This window comes from Coregonus clupeaformis, chromosome 20 (genome assembly GCF_020615455.1).
Source record: "Coregonus clupeaformis isolate EN_2021a chromosome 20, ASM2061545v1, whole genome shotgun sequence".
Taxonomy (NCBI): domain Eukaryota; kingdom Metazoa; phylum Chordata; class Actinopteri; order Salmoniformes; family Salmonidae; genus Coregonus; species Coregonus clupeaformis.
Window position 1 is genome coordinate 44,824,698 of NC_059211.1, and position 23,919 is coordinate 44,848,616.

At 45.2% G+C, this 23,919-nt stretch overlaps 2 protein-coding genes across 2 annotated transcripts; one reads left to right on the top strand and one right to left on the bottom strand.

The window, feature by feature from the left end:
- Positions 1-84: 84 nt before the first annotated feature.
- Positions 85-7,432, bottom strand: LOC121533489 (fibronectin type III and SPRY domain-containing protein 1). The gene is made up of 12 exons (XM_041839470.2): positions 7,264-7,432; positions 6,174-6,269; positions 5,850-5,981; positions 5,004-5,105; positions 4,634-4,656; positions 4,054-4,175; positions 3,649-3,858; positions 2,516-2,614; positions 2,238-2,391; positions 1,812-2,146; positions 1,380-1,468; positions 85-1,265 (listed from the first exon to the last, which is right to left on the bottom strand). Exons 1-12 carry the CDS (start codon positions 7,276-7,278, stop codon positions 1,155-1,157), a joined length of 1,488 nt encoding a protein of 495 aa, XP_041695404.1. The 5' UTR covers positions 7,279-7,432; the 3' UTR covers positions 85-1,154.
- Positions 7,433-15,374: 7,942 nt separating this feature from the next.
- Positions 15,375-23,887, top strand: LOC121532706 (transmembrane and immunoglobulin domain-containing protein 2-like). The gene is made up of 5 exons (XM_041838489.2): positions 15,375-15,448; positions 15,665-16,042; positions 16,216-16,260; positions 20,004-20,144; positions 23,296-23,887. The coding sequence occupies exons 1-5, from the start codon at positions 15,406-15,408 to the stop codon at positions 23,625-23,627; spliced, it is 939 nt and encodes a 312-aa protein (XP_041694423.2). The 5' UTR covers positions 15,375-15,405; the 3' UTR covers positions 23,628-23,887.
- Positions 23,888-23,919: the final 32 nt, after the last annotated feature.

Genomic DNA, 23,919 nt, shown 5'->3' on the forward strand with positions numbered 1-23,919 from the left:
ATCTGATATCTTTCAAAATGTAGTAGTCTTGACACCTGAAATGTACTTCTGGTCCTCAATGTACAGACTGAGAGGAACACAGGGCTGTCTTACTGGTTTATTAACAGTGTATGACAGACACATACATACTGTAGTGGAAAAATGTAAGGAACATATTTACATGTCAAATATCTTTACCCATGAAGTAAAGTAAAAACTATTCTCCAGTGGAAGCTTTAAAGCATTGCAGGTTATATTCACACGATGCATACCATCAACGTAGACTGTATTTAAAATAATAGCATCCCAGCACTGAGTTTAGACATCAGGTGACATGAATAAGGACTGGTGTTAACATTGGTAAACACTTGCTGCAACATCATCTCGGAATGTTTATTTCTTATCCAGGTAGTCCCCACCCAGCTCATAAAATGGCTTCTCTTCTCACTTCAGGTGGTGATTAAACGGTGACAAGTCAGGGGGACACTCGTTACAGTACAATACAATATTCAGACCCTCCGACCCATACAAACACTTCCCCAAGATCCAATCAGCAGTACTGTATTTCCAGCTCTGTCTCACCTGGTCCACACAGCTGCTGGCAATGTAGAATTCAATACATTCTTCCTTATGTAGCAATAAACTAGTGTTTATATAGTGACTATAAGCAGGTCGTTGTGCTACAAAGTTATTTGGGTTATACAGGCAAATGAGGTGGTTCTGTACTGAGAAGCAACTAGCAAAATTAGAGGCAGAGGATTCCAAACATTCAGTATGTATTAATGACTACTGTACTACTACCACGTTATATGGACTATTTGTTTTTAGTTGCATTGGGGTCTTTGACTGTTGCATTGAAATATTAACATATAATATTGTGCCTAGCTCCTAATATATTGGTAACTGGGTTATCTTCATTTGGCCTTTGTTGAATTATGGATATGAATGAAATGACTTTATGATTCAGTTCTGCATAAGTGTGTATACTGATGAGGGCACCTCTCTGGAAGGCACAGGGAGTGTAGTGAGCTGATTGGGATCAGGCAGAGTAGGACCCATCGCCCCAGGCAGGTGTGGTGTGTATGGGGGCGTTTGGGTGAGCAGCTAACACCACACAACCTGAATGGGGTAAAGTTCTGCTGCAGCGGTTGGTTCTGGCTGGGGCCCAGGTGGGTCTAGGTGAGGCTGGCGTTGGAGCTGCTGGTACCACTGTTCTTCCTCTGGCCGCTCTGCACCGCACTGGGCACCTGCAGACCCGTCTGCACTGAGAAACTCCCATTCCACACCTGCAGGGGGAGACAGAGCACATGCTTAACTCACAGGCAGGAGTTATCAAAGATACCGGTAGTGGTTTCATAACTTTTTGATCTGTGAGCCACCCAAAAATCGATGTTTCTCACCGAGAAGGCTGGTATGACAGGCTGCGTGAACTTGGTCCTAAAGGTGTGCATCAGTGTCTTGGTTCTGGCGTTGTAGAAAGACAGTGCACCTGGATGGAGAGAAAGGTAATGTGACAAAGGCAGCTTGAAATTTGATACAGCGGCATAGCTAAGGAACACTGAGTGGAAAGGGAAAGGGGGATATCTAGTCAGTTGTACAACTGAATGCATTCAACTGAAATGTGTCTTCCAGACTAGATGCAGACTGCAGACAGGCACCAGTGAAATGAACATGTTCATTTGACTACATTACCCAACCCATTCCTGGTCCAATCCTTAATCCAGACCAATTTAATGAAGTCCAGATAACAACATGCTGTATGTCAGTCTGAGTTAAGTGGTGCTAACTGGATGGAGGAAACTGCTACAAAGGGAACAGGAGATCCATCTCACCCTCCTCGTAGTTGCAATAGACCCCTATGCGGTCCGGGATAGGACAGTCCAGGGTGCGGGCCTTGTTGTTGTGCTTGGCTGTGAGGCTCTGCTGCAGCCAGTTGTTCAGGTGGATGCACCATGAGGCATTGCTCTTCCCCAGCTGGTCAAAGCGGCCCAGGTTCCGCAGGGCCAAGCCCACAGCGAACGCCTTGCTCTCCTTATCGAAACGCACCTCCCAGTACTGCTGGCCTGCGTCGATAAAAGTGTCTCCCAGTACAGTGTAGGACTCAGCCGTGAATCGGTCTCTGCCGACCCGAGCAGACGGCACTCTCTTAGGTGAATTCATGGCCGTCCTAGGAGAGGAGGCCACCAACGTTGAACATCAACTTTCATTCTATACACTGTTAAGAGTACACAAAGGATTTGGCATAAAATGTTTCTGACCTGGCAGGTGAGTGCATGGGAGATTGGTTGGTTCTGTTCTTGTCCTTGCGGATGTCCTGGACAACCTTCCCCCCACAGCTGTCCCACTCCACACTGAGGTCCTCCACCTTCAGGTTCTGATGGGCCGAGCCTGCATCCAGCTTGAACAGGAAAGCTGAAAGGAGAGGTGGAGAGAGGGTTTGCTGACTCATTCTTATCATGACATCATTAGGCCATTAAGGACAATAAGCTACATACATTCTCCCGGTGGAGGACTATGTCCAGTTCCGGTCACTCACCATGTGTCTCCAGTGTTACAAGCTCAGAGAACTCTCCTGCCACAGCCTTGTTACATGCCTTCACACGAAATGTCATGTAGCGTGTGTCGAAGCGAAGCCCTGAAAATACATAATAATAATAATGAATTTGATGGCTACTTGACAATTACATTTGGTAGATTAGAGTCAACGTATTACTCCTAGGCTACTGCATCCAAAGACAGGCCTTTTTTCATACTACACTCCTCTCACTACAGTGAGCTCCAAAAGTATTGGGACAGTGACACATTTGTTGTTGTTTTGGCTCTGTACTCCAGCACATTGGACTTTAAATGATACAAATTGTCAGCTTTAATTTGAGGGTATTTTCATCCATATCGGGTGAACCGTTTAGAAATTACAGCACTTTTTGTACAAATTCACTTATATATGTATTCAAGTAGTCAAAAGTGTAGTATTTGGTCCCATATTCCTGGCAAGCAATGATTACATCAATCTTGTGACTCTACAAACTTGTTGGATGCATTTGCTGTTTGTTTTGGTTGTGTTTCTGATTATTTTGTGCCCAATAGAAATTAATGGTAAATAATGTATTGTATCATTTCGGACTCACTTTTATTGTAAATAAGAATATAATATGTTTCTAAACACTTCTACATTAATATGGATGGTACCATGATTATGGACAGTCCTGAATGAAATTTTGAATAATGATGAGTGAGACGTTACAGACGTACAAAAATCATGTAATTTCTAAACGGTACACCCGATATGGATGAAAATACCCTCACATTAAAGCTGATAGTCCGCAGTTTAACCTCATAGTAATTGTATCATTTAAAATCCAAAATACTGGTGTACAGAGCCAAAACAACAACAAAATTGTCACTGTCCCAATACTTTCGGAGCTAACTATAGTTTCATGTCCACACCCCGGCTCAACCCTAACCCTCAACCCTAACCCTAGCTTCATGTTCACACCCTGGCTCAAACCTAATCCTAGCCATAACCCTATTTCTAACGTTAATCCTAGTTTCATGTCCACATCCCGGTTCAACCCTAACCCTAACGCTAGTTTCTTGTCCACAACCCGGCTCAACCCTAACCATAACTCTAACCCTAACCCGTACTTCTCTTCTCGAGTCAACTCTTACCTGTAAGGGTGTACTCGGTCTCGCGGATGCCCTCCACTACCATCCATGGGTAGTCCTCTCGGGCGCGGGGCGGCCCCTCGTGGTTGGTGTGGCGGTGTTCCAGGTCATAGTGGTCTATCTTGCTGTCTGGCTCAGGCAGAGCCCACTGTACCGTCACTGTGTTGTCACACACCTGGCACTCTGACACCAGAATCTCTGGGGTCGCAGGCACTGGGGAAGATAGAGAGATTGAGATTAGCCTTATTGTCCTACTTATTTGTCACTACTAGCCACAAGCAAAATACAAAATCATTGTACACGGACAAGGCAGCAGTATTGTATTTTTTTAAAATCACAATTCACATTAACTATAAAGTTCAGTTCTTAAAGAAAAACCAATAGAGACATGACAGTTCACAGACTGACCTGGGAGGAACTTGATGGCCTGCAGCATCTCCCTCTCTTGGGTGAAGTCCACCATCATGTGACTCATGGTGTCAGTGGCTTTGGCTTTCAGCGACAAACGGAAGGCTGGGGCCATTGTCACACTGCTCTCCCACAAACAAAAACACACAGTGAGACATCCCTCATTATTCAACCCACTGAAGGACTGACGGGACACATTAGTTAGTGAATGTTGTACTGTAGTACTACTGTAACTAATCACTACACAGAGCTATAATACCATACTAACTACTCTTCTACTGTACCACACAAAAACATTCATGAATCATGAACTGACATACACAAAACATACAAGCTAAACTGCCACTGCCAGAGAGGGGATAGACTGGAGCATGTGCCATGAGGGACTGACACATGTTTGAGACAGAGAGGGCAGGTGAGGTGAGAGAGAAAAGGCTGAGATGAAATGCCAGAGTGGTGAAGAAAGAGCGTGCTACAGCGTGATTGTATCTAATCTAGATTTTGTTGGAAAGCATGTGGGTGAGCAGATGGTTAGGGAGTTAAGAAGATACTCTGAGAAATGGGCAGCAATCTACTATACCTATCCTTAATGTCTTTGGCCGCCTGGAGAGAAGCAGAGAGGGAAAGCAAAAGGAAATGAAGGAGAGGGGAGAAACGGACAAACAGAGAACTGAGTTGCAGCCACATCCTTACAATAAAAACATTACATCTGTGTTAATAAGTACACACATCACAACGAACCACATCAGATCAACATACTATACTGCTTTACAATAAAGGTAAATAAAGATAAGAAACAGGTAGTAACTGTGTTAAAACAACAGTCATGCCACTAAAACCATTATGAACCATTATGGATATCCTCAAGCTAAATACCAATGCCATCATGGCATCATTGCAGAAAATATGTAAATGAAAGTTAGGTTGTAGAAGATTTTGCCAGCCGTTACCTGAGTGAAGTCGTCTGCTTCCGAGGAGCAGAGAGTCTGATTGGCTACCTCCAAAAGCTCCTCTGAGCTCTCCAAGGCTTTGGAGCACGCACTCAGCTGACTCTGAGAGAGAGAGCATGATATATTTAATCACAGTCCAGACAATGTTTCCTTTCAATATAATGAAGGTATTCTATGCTGTACTGTGTCATTGAAGTTTCTTTCCATCAGAGGAAAAGTTCATAAGAAAAGTTATTTGAGTTGAATAGCCATGAATCACTTTCTTTTTCATTATTATTTTCAATTAACCTACTGGAAGCTGTACAATATATCCGTTTGGCTACCCACTCACAAAATCAAGCACAGAGGGATGTAGTGTAGTGATGTCATTACAAAGCTGCCCCTGCCGTGGCTTTGTCTGACTGACTGACTGACTGACTGACTGACTGACTGACTGACTGACTGACTGACTGACTGACTGACTGACTGACTGACTGACTGACTGACTGACTGACTGACTGACTGACACTCAGAGGCTAAGAGATAAAACAGGATTATACACAGACACAATAATCCTCTAGGAATACTAACGTTGTGAACCCCAACACACACAGCCTTTCATGGCAACATTTCTTTCATAGCAACACTGAATCAGTCTGCACAAAAAGTTCACCCGATTGTGAGCCTGAGAATGAGTCATGCTACACTGATCATGAGCTGATCTTATGATCGGATAGCCTGGGGAAGTCATCAAAATATTGTTCCAATGTTGAATGTTAATGACTGAAATCTTGGAAGCTCAAGAAAATGCAAAGCAAAGGCATGTAAAACCCTTATCCAGTAAATGGCCAATAAAGGTGAACTGACCTGTAGCTCATAGGTGCGGCTGGCCCTCTCCTGTTTGATCCTGGTGACCATACTGTCCTTCATATCGTCCAGTACTGAGTGGAGGGAGCTGAACTCTGTCTCCAGGTCCTCCTGGACACGGCTGGAGTTACCCTGCAGGGGTCAATAGGGAAGGAATCAGTTCACTGATAGATACCATGTACATCCAGCCAGTCCATCTGACTAGTATACCATGACAAGCCAAATTCATAATACCATGTGTGTATTGTCTATATGTGTTGTGCACATATCCTACTGTCAGACTGTAATCTTAATGTTAGAACAGCCAGATGTTGTGTACAATACCTCCAGGTTCTCCAGGCTCTGTTTCAGACAGCAAATGAAGTTTGTAATCTCCTCATTCTTCAGGGCCAGGGTTGTGGTAATCTTATGAAGCGATTCCTTAACAACATACAAAAGGTTATTAAGCCTACAAATATATTATAGAGAACATTGTTACATATCACATTGGACATTGGACCAAGTTCTCAATACGTAGAATATAATATTTCCTTGAGATGCCTTGCTTCAAGATAACACATCAGTAGTGACTCCTAACAATACTAGCGTACATTTAAAGAAGTAAGGATGAATCATAAATGGTCAGTAGGCTACTTAGTCCCCTGAATCTCTTCCCAGTAATTTTCCCTTCTGTGTAAACTGTGACAAGGGCGAACATCTTGCTACATAACCATAAGGATACGCATCCATATAATGTAATAATGCGTCTCCTCTCCAGTGGTTAGGTTTAACCCATCATCATACACTATGCACCCTATCTCTGCAGCAGCCAATCTGAATTCATTATGATACTGCATTAAAAAGATCCAGGCAAATTATGTGAGACATTTCCACAGTCCAGTCCCACGCCCGTCAGGTTCATAGAATCATACACTCCCAACCCAATAAGCATTTAATATGCTCCTTCATGCGAGAGGCTATGCGCCAGGCCCCAATCATAGGGATAACGGGACACTCTCTACACTTATTGCAACCTCGGTCTCAGCAAATCGATAAAAACTAAAAACAGACAGCTGTTAATGTGTCTTGGACTGGTATGCATTTACAAGTTAAATCAATAAAGACTATTCTGAGACCTAGCCAGGCGCAGTTTTTCTCGCGCACGAATTGGAGTCTTCTTGGCGAAATTTGATGCTCATGAGCATCGAATGGTTGAGGTACTGCAAACCTTGATGTCGACGCGCCTCCGCGAAATACGCATGGTGTTTTAAATCAATTAAAATATGTAACCATTCAAGGTTGTATTGAAGGACGGAATACAATCCAATGATAGAAAACAGCAACAAAGTTCCCGTCCTTCGCGCTACTCGCCTTTCTTTGTACGCCCTGAGACCGCAGCAAACACAAAACACCTGTTCCGCCACTTCCATCCTACCTTCTGATCACCCATCTTGCTAGACCAAGGAACCGGTACCGGTGTATCAGTAATTATAAAGGCTATTCTTCGCCGTCCCCTCTTTTTGGTTTATTTGCAGCACACACTACTGGGCTGGTACTGATGCTGCTGGAGTGCATTGCATCTTTCGTCCAACGCCTAGGGCCGTAGTGTGTATTGCGCAGATGCAGTAGAGGGGAACTCTGGGTATTGTAGCTTTTATGTGAAACACTGTTTCCAGTCTGTTTCTGGGTGTGTAGGCTATGCGTTTTCCTTTGAAAATGAAAAGCAACTACAGAGGAAATGCAAATGATGATTAATTTAAAGGCCTATTTCATATGCTAAATTGTATTCTTTAGTTTATCCTCAGGGTTTCCACCAAATAGAATGACATGACACGTGAGGTTTTTCATGTTTTAGTAGGCTGCCTGTCCTGTGTTGACTCCTGTCTTCTCCCTATCATAAAAAGTGACACATTTTAATGAAAATGAAAATAAACAATGTGTCATCAATGTTGTTTACTCATTATCACATTCTACAGTCGTGGTCAAAAGTTTGGAGAATGACACAAGTATTGGTCTTCACAAAGTTCGCTGCTTCAGTGTTATGAGATATTTTTGTCAGATGTTACTATGGTATACTAAAGTATAATTACAAGCATTCCATAAGTGTCAAAGGCTTTTATTGACAATTACATTAAGTTTATGCAAAGAGTCAATATTTGCAGTGTTGACCCTTCTTTTTCAAGACTTCTGCAATCCGCCCTGGCATGCTGTCAATTAACTTCTGGGCCACATCCTGACTGATGGCAGCCCATTCTTGCATAATAAATGCTTGGAGTTTGTCAGAATTTCTGGGTTTTTGTTTGTCCACCCGCCTCTTGAGGATCGACCACAAGTTCTCAATGGGATTAAGGTCAGGGGAGTTTCCCTGGCCATGGACCCAAAATGTCGATGTTTTGTTCCCCGAGCCACTTAGTTATCACTTTTGCCTTATGGCAAGGTGCTCCATCATGCTGGAAAAGGCATTGGTCGTCACCAAACTGTTCTTGGGAGAAGTTGCTCTCGGAGGATGTGTTGGTACATTTACGTCATTTAGCAGACGCTCTGCATACATTTTCATACTGCCCCCCCCGTGGGAATCGAACGCACAACCCTGGCGTTGCAAGCGCCATGCTCTACCAACTGAGCTACACGGGACTATTTATTTATTTATTCATGGCTGTGTTCTTAGGCAAAATTGTGAGTGAGCCCACTCCCTTGGCTGAGAAGCAACCCCACACATTAATGGTCTCAGGATGCTTTACTGTTGGCATGACACAGGACTGATGGTAGCGCTCACCTTGTCTTCTCCGGACAAGGTGTTTTCCGGATGCCCCAAACAATCGGAAAGGGGATTCATCAGAGAAAATGACTTTACCCCAGTCCTCAGCAGTCCAATCCCTGTACCTTTTGCAGAATATCAGTCTGTCCCTGGTGTTTTTCCTGGAGTGAAGTGGCTTCTTTGCTGCCCTTCTTGACACCAGGCCATCCTCCAAAAGTCTTCACCTCACTGTGCGTGCAGATGCACTCACACCTGCCTGCTGCCATTCCTGAGCAAGCTCTGCACTGGTGGTGCCCCTATCCCGCAGCTGAATCAACTTTAGGTGACGGTCCTGGCGCTTGCTGGACTTTCTTGGGCGCCCTGACGCCTACTTCACAACAATTGAACCTCTCTCCTTCAAGTTCTTGATGATCCGATAAATGGTTGATTTAGGTGCAATCTTACTAGCAGCAATATCCTTGCCTGTGAAGCCCTTTTTGTGCAAAGCAATGATGACGGCACGTGTTTCCTTGCAGGTAACCATGGTTAACAGAGGAAGAACAATGATTTCAAGAACCAACCTCCTTTTAAAGCTTCCATTCTGTTATTCTAACTCAATCAGCATGACAGAGTGATCTCCAGAGAGTGACACTCTCACCTGTGTTAACGAGAGAATCACTGACATGATGGCAGCTGGTCCTTTTGTGGCAGGGCTGAAATGCAGTGGAAATGTTTTTTTGGAATTAAGTTCATTTTCATGGCAAAGAGGGACTTTGCAATTAATTGCAATTCATCTGATCACTCTTCATGACATTCTGGAGTATATGCAAATTGCCATCATCAAAACTGAGGCAGCAGACTTTGTGAAAATTAGTATTTGTGTCATTCTCCAAACTTTTGACCACGACTGTACATATTCTGTGTGGGTTCATCTTCTTACTTAATTTTTCATGACACTTCAAGCTGATAAACCCTATGTAAATCATAAACTTTGCATGGCTATTTGATCTTAGTATTGTTTTGGGATGGGAAATCACATGGATATTCTAACGTTGATTGTAGTGGCGAAGTGAGTTGACACGTATGGACCAAAACCCACAAACTCTCGGAAGCACGTACAGTTTCTCTGACCACACAGACTTAGTCATAGATCGCATATGCCCCTTAAATTGCACAGTGCACACCTACAGTACTAACGTTTGAGGACACCTGTGACTGCAGGACAACTATGTGTGTAGAGCTTAGTAACTCAGCAATAGTTGTTTTTAATGTAGTCTACCAGTCTTTGTGTAACGATCCCGGCTGTCTGAGTCGGGGTCTGGTCGTAGTCTCCAGTTTCCCGAGGGTTCGGGAACGCTCCGGGGAGCGCTCTGGTTTCCGCACCTGATTCCTGTTAGCAATCTGCACACCTGGGCCTAATCAGCACCTTTCTTAGGCTCTGGCCCAACATCCAGTTCCTGCCGGATCGTTAGCCATGAACAGTAGGTGTACTGTGTATCAGTTTAAGAGTATCTTGCGTGAGTTTTGTTATTTTGTACTTTGTTGAGTTTTGTGTTCTTACCTCCGTTTTTGTTCCACCTGCAGTCACACGTCCGGAACCTTCACTCCACCTCTGCCTGATGGTCGGCGGCTGCCGAGCCATCACTGGACCCAGACTGCACCCCCAACTACTCAACCACGCCGCCCGCTCTGTCCCTGGATTATACTGCACCTTTTTGTTGTATCCAATAAACCCTCACCTTCGTTCAACTCTCCTTGTCCTGGTCTGCTTTTGGGTTCTGGCTGAGGGAACTGTGACAGAACGATCCGCCAATTATGAACCCAGCGGACCTGGACTCTGTTCGCCATGCCATTACCCAGCAGGAGAAGATGTTGGGCCATCATAGCATGGTACTACAGGAGATCGCGTTGTCAGTTCGGGAACCTTTCTACCGGCCTGACGGAGGTCCAGAACCAACGCCAGTGTCCGGTGGAGGACTCACTACCGGTTTCACCCATCTCGCCTGCCGCTTCTGAAGTTGTGTCCCTCCGTGAGCCCAAGGTGCCGACACCGGATAAATATGAGGGGGAGCTGGGAAGATGCCGTTCCTTCCTTATGCAGTGTGGATTAGTGTTCCGATCTACAGCCCTACTCTTATGCCACTGACAAGGCTAGGATAGCCTTTTTGATTGAGTTGCTGCGTGGTCGAGCGCTGGAGTGGGCTTCAGCCGTTTGGGAACGACAGGATCCCTGCATGGCTTCATACCAGGGGTTCACGGCCGAGATGAGGAAGCTCTTCGACCATTCCGTCCGAGGGAGGGACGCAGCTAGGCGTCTGTTTTCTCTTCACCAAGGAACTCGCAGCGTGGCCGACTTCGTGATCGAGTTCAAGACGTTGGCTGTGGAGAGTGGGTGGAACGAGGAGTCTTTGCAAGCGGCCTTTTACCAGGGCCTGTCGGAGCAGCTCAAGGATGAGTTGATCTCCTATCCGGAGCCTAGTGACCTGGACAGCTTGGTAGCCTTGTCTATTCGGGTGGATAATCGAGTCCGAGAGCGAAGGAGGGAGAAGCAATGGGGGTCCGTCCAATCGATCAGCTTCTCAGTTCCCAGTCGGATCGGGTGGTGGACCAGAACACGTCGATCATTCTCCACCACTAAGGATTAGTAGAGAGGACCTCTCTTCCGATTCTGAACCCATGCAAGTGGGGGCGGCACGGGTTAACCAAGGAGGAGCGTCAACCTAGACGTAAGACCAACTGCTGCCTCTACTGTGGTCGCTCGGGACATTACATCTCCACTTGTTCCCGGCGGTCGTCAAACTGCCCGGCCTCGCTAAAGTTGGGAGGACTTTTAGCGAGCCAGTTTCAACCTCTCAGTACCTCTGTCAGACCCCGCTTCGGCTACCCTTGTGAACAGGAATCAGAGCTTAGCGCTTAACGCTTTTATCGATTCAGGTGCCGATGGAAGCTTTCTTGATGCCGAGTTGGTGGAACAGCTGGGGCTTTCCAAGGAGCAATTGCCGGAAGCCATTGAAGCGACCACTCTGAACGGCAGTAGTCTGGCACGTATCACGCATGAGGACTGAACCGGTTAAGATGCGGTTGTCGGGGAATCATTCGGAGATGATTTCATTTTTCATTCTGCCGTCTTCCCATGTTCCTCTGGTCCTTGGATACCCCTGGCTGAAGGAACACAATCCCACGTTCGATTGGGCGACGGGCAAGGTAACGGAGTTGGAGCCTTGATTGTCATGCTAACTGTCTCAAGACTGCCTGCCCCCATTCGGTTCCCAGTCAGGTGATTGAGGCTAAACCCCCAGATTTGTCCCTGGTTCCCCGAGACATATCACGATTTGGGGGAAGTTTTCAGTAAGCAGAAGGCTCTGTCACTTCCTCCCACCGACCATATGATTGTGCCATCAACCTGGTTCCTGGAGCTGTCTACCCCAAGGGAAGGTTATACAGTATCTCGACCTGAACGTGAGGCGTTGGAGACCTACATCAAGGAGTCCCTAGCTGCTGGTCTCGTTTCGTCCCTCGTCATCACCCCCTGGGGGCAGGATTCTTCTTTGTGGGAAAGAAGGATGGCTCTCTTCGACCGTGTATTGATTATCGGGGGTTGAATGACATCACGGTCAAGAACAAGTATCCCCTGCCCTTGATGAGTTCTGCCTTCGACTCCTTACAGGGTGCTACGGTGTTCACCAAGTTAGACCTACGCAATGTCGTATCACCTGGTCCGGATCAGAGAGGGGGACGAGTGGTTGACGGGTTTCAATACACCGATGGGGCACGAGTATCAGGTGATGCCGTTTGGACTGACCAATGCTCCAGCGGTATTCCAGAGTATGGTGAACGACGTCCTGAGAGATATGATCGGTCTCTTCGTGTTTGTTTACCTGGATGACATTCTGATCTTCTCGAAGGAACCTTCCGACCACGTCCAGCATGTCCGGCAGGTTCTGCAGCGATTATTGGAGAATCGCCTGTTCGTGAAGGCCGAGAAGTGCGAGTTTCACGCCCACACGACATCCTTTCTCGGGTACATCATCTCCAGGGGTGAGATTAGGATGGACCAGGAGAAGGTTAGAGCGGATTCTGGAATGGGCCCAGCCCGGTACGAGATTGCAGCTCCAGAGATTTTTGGGGTTTGCGAATTTCTACCGCAGATTCATCCGGGATTACAGCCGTGTGGCCGCTCCATTAACTGCCTTGACTTCCAGCATCAGGACCTTCAAGTGGAATCCGGAGGCGGATCGAGCGTTTCTGGATTTGAAGAGGCGATTCACCAACGCACCGATTCTCTCTCAACCGGACACGGCCCGTCAGTTCGTCGTTGAAGTGGACGCGTCTGATGTGGGAGTTGGCGCCATCCTGTCGCAGCGATGCTCCACGGACAGTAAACTCCCATCCCTGCGCCTACTACTCGCTCGCCTTTCGCCTGCGGAGAGGAATTACGATGTGTGGTAACCGGGAGCTTCTCGCGGTGAAACTTGCCTTGGAGGAGTGGCGCCACTGGTTGGAGGGGGCGGAGCAACCGTTTATTGTCTGGACTGACCACAAGAATCTTGCTTACGTGCAATCGGCTAAACGTCTCAACTCCCGTCAGGCCAGGTGGGCGTTGTTTGGACGATTCAAGTTTGCCCTGACGCTCCGACCTGGATCTAAGAACGGCAAGCGCGGACGCCTTGTCCCGGATGTTCTCCAAGACGGAGGAGAGTGGGTCCAAGACCGAGACTATTCTCCCCCGGCACTGCGTCGTGGGAGCAGTGATGTGGAAGATTGAGGAGGAGGTGCTGGCGCCCTTCGGACTCAGCCCGGTCCCCGTAACGGTCCACCCGGTCGGTTGTTTGTGCCTGAGTCTGTTCGTCCTGCTGTCCTCAAATGGTCCCACGCCAGCAAGATGGCTTGTCACCCGGGCGTGGCTCGGACGATGGCGTTTCTTCGCAGACGTTTTTGGTGGCCTGCCATGGCCGAGGATACTCGGGGTTTTGTTGCTGCCTGTCCAGTGTGTGCGCAGAATAAGAGTACCAATCGGCCCAGCTCTGGACTACTTCATCCCCTTCCTATTCCCCGCGTCCATGGTCGATCTGGCCCTGGACTTCGTCACGGGGTTGCCCGCTTCTGAGGGGAACACGGTCGTTCTGACTATCGTGGACAGATTCAGCAAGTTCGCCCACTTTGTGCCTATTGCCAAGCTTCCCTCTGCCTCGGAGACGTCCGAGATCCTGGTTAGGGAGGTTTTCAGGGTCCACGGGGTTGCCCAGTGATATCGTTTCCGACCGTGGCCCTCAGTTTACCTCTGCTGTCTGGAAGTCCTTCTGTTTGGCCATTGGAGCTACAGTCAGTCTCACATCTGGTTTTCACCCCCAATCCAATGGTCAGGCGGAGAGAGCCAACCAGAAGATGGAATCCACGCTACGCTGTCTGGTCTCTTCCAACCCCCACCTCCTGGGCCTCTCAGTTGCCTTGGGTTGAGTATGCCCACAATACTCTCCCTACATCGGCCACTGGGATGTCTCCCTTCCAGTGCCTGTATGGCTACCAACCTCCCCTGTTCCCTTCTCAGGAGAAGGAGCTCTCAGTGCCTTCTGTTCAGGCCCATATTCGGCGTTGCCACCGGACCTGGCATCGGGGCCAGAAAGGCACTCCTTAGAGGTTCGGACGGTATCAGCTCCAGGCGAATCGTCGCCGGATCCCCGCTCCCACCTATACCATCGGAGATAGGGTTTGGTTGGCCACACGGGATCTTCCGTTACGGACTGAGTCTAGGAAGTTGTTACCAAGTTTATTGGTCCGTTTGTGGTGGAGAAGGTGATCAATCCAGTGGCCAGTGCGACTCAAACTACCGAGGACGCTCAGAGTCCATCCCACCTTTCATGTCTCCTGCCTCAAGCCTGTCTTCCTCAGTCCTCTGTTGCCTCCTCCGCCTCCTCCTCCTCCTCCTCGGATGATCGGAGGTGGTCCTGCCTACACGGTGCGTCGCATTATGGATGCCAGACGGCGGGGCCGGGGTTTCAGTATCTCGTGGACTGGGAGGGGTATGGTCCGGAGGAGAGGAGTTGGATTCTCGCGGCGACAGGTCCTAGATGCGGATCTCATCAGGGACTTTTACCGCCTCCATCCTGGCGCTCCGGGAGTCCGCCGGTGGCGTCTGGGCCGGAGGGGGGTACTGTAACGATCCCGGCTGTCTGAGTCGGGGTCTGGTCGTAGTCTCCAGTTTCCCGAGGTTCGGGAACGCTCCGGGGAGCGCTCTGGTTTCCGCACCTGATTCCTGTTAGCAATCTGCACACCTGGGCCTAATCAGCACCTTTCTTAGGCTCTGGCCCAACATCCAGTTCCTGCCGGATCGTTAGCCATGAACAGTAGGTGTACTGTGGTATCAGTTTAAGAGTATCTTGCGTGAGTTTTGTTATTTTGTACTTTGTTGAGTTTTGTGTTCTTACCTCCGTTTTTGTTCCACCTGCAGTCACACGTCCGGAACCTTCACTCCACCTCTGCCTGATGGTGGTGGCTGCCGAGCCATCACTGGACCCAGACTGCACCCCCAACTACTCAACCACGCCGCCCGCTCTGTCCCTGGATTATACTGCACCTTTTTGTTGTATCCAATAAACCCTCACCTTCGTTCAACTCTCCTTGTCCTGGTCTGCTTTTGGGTTCTGGCTGAGGGAACTGTGACACTTTGTAGTTATATGTGCATCCCCCACCACCCCTCACCCCATGACTGCTTTCAGTATACCGAAATTTTAAGCACTTCCTTCCACCCACACATAGAGAGTCCTTCCTCATCTCACTCAGGAAGGTACTGTAGCTATGACATGTAGGGACACACTGAGAAGCCCACCATTGAGCCATAAAATGGACATCTGGAGAAAAGGGACCCTCTTGCTGTTTCTTATAGGTGGGATTACTATTCCTTGCTCTTCAACTCTTCAATACATGGTTTAAATTTGACAATATATGGTCATACAAACATTTGCATTTGCTTTTTGCAATTATATTCATAGCTCCTTGATTTTCCTCTGCTCTTTCCCTGATCTGTACTCACACAATCTCTTGTTTGCTTCTAAATAATCCAACAACTAAACTCTCAATTGTGTGCATTCTCTTGCGACAGGAATGTTGGTGAAGCCTGGTCTGAGCACTATGATCCTGGATCAGCCACCAAGGACTGTGGAAGTTCATCTTGGTTCCTCTCTTGCCCTGAACTGCAGTTTTAAGCCCCAAACTCGTGTCAAGGTGAACTGGTATTTCAGCCGAACTGGCCACTCAAGCTGCAGCTCTGATATAAAACTGAACATCAGTACCCATTCGGCTGACAAAACTGTGAAGCCTGATGCTGGGGGTCATGTATCTAAAGAACCTGGAAAGAGTTGGTCCAGATTAATTCTTAAAGATGTTACACACAATAACAGTGGATGGTACTTTTGCCGTGTCACAGTAGAGATTCCCGCCCTTCAACAAGCATGTAGCAATGGAACTCAAGTTAATATAAGTAAGTACAAAAGGGAATCCTTTTTTATCTAATTCATCAGAGTCTCTGTGAAATGTTTAGAAATGTTATGATGATGAGTCTTACAACAGTAGCATCAGTGGCAGCACTACTATTGTTACTGAATGGTATACTGTAAATATTCTAAAAACCTCATTATGGTCTTTCTATTGCAGCGGACAGCCAGGTAGAAAGTACCACTTATACTACATTGATGACAGGTAAATCCTCCAACAAACCATAGGCGTTTTCACTGTGTGAATATATGTGTGTGTGTGTGTGTGTGTGTGTGTGTGTGTGTGTGTGTGTGTGTGTGTGTGTGTGTGTGTGTGTGTGTGTGTGTGTGTGTGTGTGTGTGTGTGTGTGTGTGTGTGTGTGTGTGTGTGTATGTGTGTATGTATGTATGTATGTGTGTGGTAGTGAGTGATGCGTTGGTTGACTCATAACCTGCAGTCCCCACGGGTGGATTTAGGGTCATGAAATATTGGGCGGGTTGAATAAAGAGAAAACAATACCTTACAAAATCCATAAATGTATAATTCTTGTCCAATTTATATCTATAGGTTACATTGAGGCTTTTCTTTCATTATCTTAGGCTATCTGGCATTAGTGCATAAGCCTAAGCTTTAAGGCCTAACTGTATGGGCGCCAAATAGCCTACATGCCAATTGCCAAATGCATGAGTTTAATGTCGGAGTTTAATTCAATAAGAGAAAAGCTGCGAAATGGAGAATTTAAAGTAAAGAGAAGGGAGGGACAGAAAATAAATGTTTGGGAAAGATTTGGTGAAGTGGTAAAAGAGGATAATAGCATGTTATGTGATGATTGTGTGATGGTTGTGAGGAGCTATACAAATTCGATAGTCACAAGACTGTCTGTTTTTTTGTTTTTTTGTTATTGCATTTTCTCCCTGGTCCCTAACCATCTTTGTTCCTTGAAAGAAGCAGAGATCACAGAGAACTTTACTGATGTCAACTAGATCAACCTGGTCTCATAGACTAGACATAACATAATAAACGTATATCCGGGACACTCAAATTAGTAGGAAATGTTACGTTTGGTATGGTTACATAAGACATATGGTTACTTAAGGCAAAAACGAAAGTTGGGTGGGGAAGGGTTAGCTAAAAGGGTTAAGGTTAGGGTTAGGGGAAGGGTTAGCTAACATGCTAAGTAGTTGTAAAGTAGAAAAAAAGTAGTAAGTAGTTGAAAAGTTGCTAATTAGCTAAAATGCTAAAGATGTCCGTGATGAGATTCAAACTCGGAACCTTTGAGTTGCTAGACGTTTGCGTTATACAAAAGGTTGTGAGTGCGAATCTTATCACGGAAAACTTTAGCATTTTACCTAATTATCAACTTTTCAACTACTTTCTACTTTTTTGCTACTTTGCAACTACTTAGTATGTTAGCTAACACTTCCCCTAACCCTAACCGTTTTAGCTCAACCTTCCCCTAACCCTAACATTAACTATTTAAGCTAACCCTTCCCCTAACCCTAACCATAACCATAACCAATGAACCTAACTACTAAACTTAACCCTAACCTTAACCCTAACCCCTAACCCCTAGACTTGCTAACGTTAGCCAGCTAGCTAACGTTAGCCACCTAGCTAGAATTTGTAACATATAATATGTTTTGCAAATCGTAACATATACTACGTTTAGCAAATTCCTAACATATTGTACATTTTGCAAATTCCTAACATATAATATGAATTGTAATTCGTAATATATCATATGAAATGGGTAATGGACATCCCCAAATTAATACATACCATAAGAAACGTAACATATCCTACTAAATGGAGTGTCTCGGATTTACATACAAAATAATATTAAATGTTCTGAGACCAGATTGACTAGATTGAAGCACTCATTCTATCTATTTATTACATTATTCTGGTGAGCAAGGGTTTATTTTAGTCTTCTAGGGCAGCATATAATGACAGAAGCTGTATTCTAGGGTGGCAGGTAGCTTAGTGGTTAAGAGCGTTGTGCCAGTAACCGAAAGGTCGCTGGTTCTAATCCCCGAGCCGACTAGGTGAAAAATCTGTCGATGTGCCCTTGAGCAAGGCACTTAACCCTAATTGCTCCTGTAAGTCGCTCTGGATAAGAGCGTCTGCTAAATGACCAATTATTATTATCTAATTATACAGTGCATTCGGAAAGTATTCAGACCCATTGACTTTTTCCACATTTTGTTACGTTACAGCCTTGTTCTAAAATTGATAAAATAGTTTTCCCCTCATCAATCTACACACAGTACCACATAATGACAAAGCAAAAACAGGTTTTTAGAAATGTTAGCAAATTTTGTTTTTTTTTAAACAAGGAAATATCACATTTACATAAGTATTCAGACCTTTTACTCAATACTTTGTTGAAGCACCTTTGGCAGAGAGTACAGCCTCAAGTCTTATTGGGTATGACGCTACAAGGTTGGTTCACCTGTATTTGGGGAGTTCTTCTCTGCAGATTCTCTCAAGCTCTGTCAGGTTGGATGGGGAGCGTAGCTGCATACAGTGGCTTGCATTTTTTCAATTTTGTTGCCTTACAACCTGGAATTAAAATGGCTTTTTTGGGGGTTTGTATCATTTGATTTACACAACATGCTTACCACTTTGAAGATGCAAAATCATATTTTTTTTGTGAAACAAACAAGAAATAAGACAAAAAAACTGAAAACTTGAGCGTGCATAACTATTCACCCCCCCAAAGTCAATACTTTGTAGAGCCACCTTTTGCAGCAATTACAGCTGCAAGTCTCTTAGGGTATGTCTCTATAAGCTTGGCACATCTAGCCACTGGGATTTTTGTCCATTCTTCAAGGCAAAACTGCTCCGGCTCCTTCAAGTTGGATGGGTTCCGCTGATGTACAGCTATTTTTAAGTCATACCACAGATTCTCAATTGGATTGAGGTCTGGGCTTTGACTAGGCCATTCCCAGACAGTTAAATGTTTCCCCTTAAACCACTCGAGTGTTGCTTTAGCAGTATGCTTAGGGTAATTGTCCTGCTGGAAGGTGAACCTCCCTCCCAGTCTCAAATCTCTGGATGACTGAAACACGTTTCCCTCAAGAATTTCCCTGTATTTAGCGCCATCCATCATTCCTTCAATTCTGAACAGTTTCCCAGTCCCTGCCGATGAACAACATCCCCACAGCATGATGCTGCCACCACCATGCTTCACTGTGGAGATGGTGTTCTCGGGGTGATGAGAGGTGTTGGGTTTGCGCCAGACATAGCGTTTTCCTTGATGGACAAAAAGCTCAATTTTAGTCTCATCTGACCAGAGTACCTTCTTCCATATGTTTGGGGAGTCTTCCATATGCCTTTTGGCAAACACCAAACTTATTTTTTTCTTTAAGCAATGGCTTTTTTTCTGGCCACTCTTCCGTAAAGCCCAGCTCTGTGGAGTGTACGACTTAAAGTGGTCCTATGGACAGATATTCAAATCTCTGCTGTGGAGCTTTGCAGCTCCTTCAGGGTTATCTTTGGTGTCTTTGTTGCCTCTCTGATTAATGCCCTCTTTGCCTGGTCCGTGAGTTTTGGTGGGCGGCCTCTTGGCAGGTTTATTATGGTGCCATATTCTTTCCATTTTTTTAATAATGGATTTAATGGTGCTCCGTGGGAAGTTTCTGATATTTTTTTATAACCCAACCCTGATCTGTACTTCTCCACAACTTTGTCCCTGACCTGTTTGGACAGCTCCTTGGTCTTCAGTGGTGTTGCAGACTCTGGGGCCTGGGGTGTATATATACTGAGATCATGTGACAGATTTACATTTACATTTACATCATTTAGCAGATGCTCTTATCCAGAGCGACTTACAAATTGGTCATGTGACACTTAGATTGCACAAAGGTGGACTTTATTTAACTAATTATGTGACCTGCGCACCACTAGTGTTGAATGAAGATGTCGAATGAAATAACTGCTGTTTACCCTCCTCTCCCTCCAACCAGTAACTCTGTCTCACCCTTCCAATGGGGGTCTGCTTGTAGACTGGAGGCTGTGGGTAGCAGTGGGAGCAGCGAGTGCCATACTTGTCACACTTCTAGTGGTCATCTGGATCTTACTACAACGAAGGGGATGCAAGAGCATAGGTACAAGACGGTTTTTGTTCCAAAAATGTATTTACCTGGTATACATACAGTGGGGGAAAAAAGTATTTAGTCAGCCACCAATTGTGCAAGTTCTCCCACTTAAAAAGATGAGAGGCCTGTAATTTTCATCATAGGTACACGTCAACTATGACAGACAAAATGAGAAAAAAAATTCCAGAAAATCACATTGTAGGATTTTTAATGAATTTATTTGCAAATTATGGTGGAAAATAAGTATTTGGTCAATAACAAAAGTTTCTCAATACTTTGTTATATACCCTTTGTTGGCAATGACACAGGTCAAACGTTTTCTGTAAGTCTTCACAAGGTTTTCACACACTGTTGCTGGTATATTGGCCCATTCCTCCATGCAGATCTCCTCTAGAGCAGTGATGTTTTGGGGCTGTCGCTGGGCAACACGGACTTTCAACACCCTCCAAAGATTTTCTATGGGGTTGAGATCTGGAGACTGGCTAGGCCACTCCAGGACCTTGAAATGCTTCTTACGAAGCCACCCCTTCGTTGCCCGGGCGGTGTGTTTGGGATCATTGTCATGCTGAAAGACCCAGCCACGTTTAATCTTCAATGCCCTTGCTGATGGAAGGAGGTTTTCACTCAAAATCTCACGATACATGGCCCCATTCATTCTTTCCTTTACACGGATCAGTCGTCCTGGTCCCTTTGCAGAAAAACAGCCCCAAAGCATGATGTTTCCACCCCCATGCTTCACAGTAGGTATGGTGTTCTTTGGATGCAACTCAGCATTCTTTGTCCTCCAAACACGACGAGTTGAGTTTTTACCAAAAAGTTATATTTTGGTTTCATCTGACCATATGACATTCTCCCAATCCTCTTCTGGATCATCCAAATGCACTCTAGCAAACTTCAGACGGGCCTGGACATGTACTGGCTTAAGCAGGGGGACACGTCTGGCACTGCAGGATTTGAGTCCCTAGCGGCGTAGTGTGTTACTGATGGTAGGCTTTGTTACTTTGGTCCCAGCTCTCTGCAGGTCATTCACTAGGTCCCCCCGTGTGGTTCTGGGATTTTTGCTCACCGTTCTTGTGATCATTTTGACCCCACGGGTGAGATCGTTGCGTGGAGCCCCAGATTGAGGGAGATTATCAGTGGTCTTGTATGTCTTCCATTTCCTAATAATTGCTCCCACAGTTGATTTCTTCAAACCAAGCTGCTTACCTATTGCAGATTCAGTCTTCCCAGCCTGGTGCAGGTCTACAATTTTGTTTCTGGTGTCCTTTGACAGCTCTTTGGTCTTGGCCATAGTGGAGTTTGGAGTGTGACTGTTTGAGGTTGTGGACAGGTGTCTTTTATTAATACTGATAACAAGTTCAAACAGGTGCCATTAATACAGATAACGAGTGGAGGACAGAGGAGCCTCTTAAAGAAGAAGTTACAGGTCTGTGAGAGCCAGAAATCTTGCTTGTTTGTAGGTGACCAAATACTTATTTTCCACCATAATTTGCAAATAAATTCATAAAAAATCCTACAATGTGATTTTCTGGATTTTTTTTCTCATTTTGTCTGTCATAGTTGACGTGTACCTATGATGAAAATTACAGGCCTCTCTCATCTTTTTAAGTGGGAGAACTTGCACAATTGGTGGCTGACTAAATACTTTTTTCCCCCACTGTACTTTGAACTTAATCTCAAACCAGATCGTGTGACCTGAAGCAGAGAGGAGTAGTTTGTAGAGGGGGAGGATGATCAGAGCATATGCAACACATGAAAGAAAAGGAAAGAAAGCTCTATAATATACACTACCAGTCAAAAGTTTTAGAACACATACTCACTCAAGGGTTTTTCTTTATTTTTTACAATTTTCTACATTGTAGAATAATAGTGAAGACATCAACATTATGAAATAACACATGGAATCATGTAGTAACCAAAAAAGTGTTAACAAATCAAAATATATTTTATATTTGAGATTCTTCAAATGGCCACCCTTTGCCTTGATGACAGCTTTGCACACTCTTGGCATTCTTTCAACCAACTTCACCTGGAATGCTTTTCCAACAGTCTTGAAGGAGTTCCGACATACGCTGAGCACTTTTTGGCTGTTTTTCCTTCACTCTGCGGTCCGACTCATCCCAAACCATCTCAATTTGGTTGAGTTCGGGGGATTGTGGAGGCCAGGTCATCTGATGCAGCACTCCATCACTCTCCTCCTTGGTAAAATAGCCCTTACACAGCCTGGAGGTGTGTTGGGTCATTGTCCTGTTGAAAAACAAATGATAGTCCCACTAAGCCCAAACCAGATGGGATGGGATATTTTCCGTATTGACTGGCCTTCATGTCTTAAAGTAATGATGGACTGTCGTTTCTCTTTGCTTATTTGAGCTGTTCTTGCCATAATATGGACTTGGTCTTTTACCAAATAGGGCTATCTTCTGTATACCACCCCTACCTTGTCACAACACAACTGATTGGCTCAAACACATTAAGAAGGAAAGAAATTCCACAAATTAACTTTTAAGAAGGCACACCTGTTAATTGAAATGCATTCCAAATGCATTCCAAGAGAGTGCAAAGCTGTCATCAAGGCAAAGGGTGGCTATTTGAAGAATCTCAAATATAAAATATATTTTGATTGGTTAACACTTTTTTGGTTACTACATGATTCCATGTGTTATTTCATAGTGTTGATGTCTTCACTATTATTCTACAATGTAGAAAATAGTAAAAATAAAGAAAAACCCTTGAATGAGTAGGTGTTCTAAAACGTTTGACTGGTAGTGTATATAAGTATCATAGCACACACAGGGACAGAGAGACAGAGAGACAGAGAGACAGAGAGATAAAAAAATGAAAAAACAGCAAGCCCGGTGCACTCATTTACAGAGCAGCTAATTTGCACAAAGTGAGGTCTTTCCTTAGTCATTCTGAATGAGAGAGCAGGTGGTATGTGGTTAAAAGCTCTGAGACAGAGCAGGGGGAGGATAGGTGAACGTCTCACTGCCTGTGGTTACTGGTTCATTCTTTGCAGCTTCTCAGCTGTGTCTTGTCCTTTCCGCCCAATCTACACATTTCTTGACAGTGCAGGCTGCTGAGCAAAGACAGTCAATCAGATGTGAATATTTGTTGGTGTGACAATTACTTTGGAGTATTTTTTTTTCTTGTTTATTTCCAGAGAATGCTATCTATATGAATATGCATCTACCAAGATCTGCAATAAAACAGCCCTCTCCGCGTCCAGGAATACAGATGGACAACCAGAAGATTCCTCCTCCTTTAAAACACACCAGGACCCCAGCCACAGCCCATGACAGCAAACATCTCAGGACCCCAACTCCAGCCAGGGCAAATGACAACAAACACCTCTTCAGGACCCCAAACCCACCCAGGGCCCATGACGGCAAACACCTCACAATCCCAACTCCAGCCACAGCCCATGACAATAAACACTTCAGGACCCCAACTCCAGCCAGGGCCCATGAAAGCAAATACAGCCCAAAACCCTAATACTTTTTATGTTCCCAATTAATCATATTTCCTCTACTGAAATTATCTCAGCAAGTAATTTTTTATCTCTTGTGTTGTGAGTGTAGTTTGACTCTGTCCTAACCTCTATTACATATTTTTTGTTGTGTAAATATTATTCTCAGGGTAATTTAAAGTTACCCGAGTTCTGTAAAGCTTAATTTAGCAATAAGGAAAATAAGTGCTATTTTCTGGAATGTACAGTCTTTTGTATCGGTAGCCTTTGTAAAAAAAGAAATGTCTATAGCGGTTAATAGTGCATTAATTAAAGTCC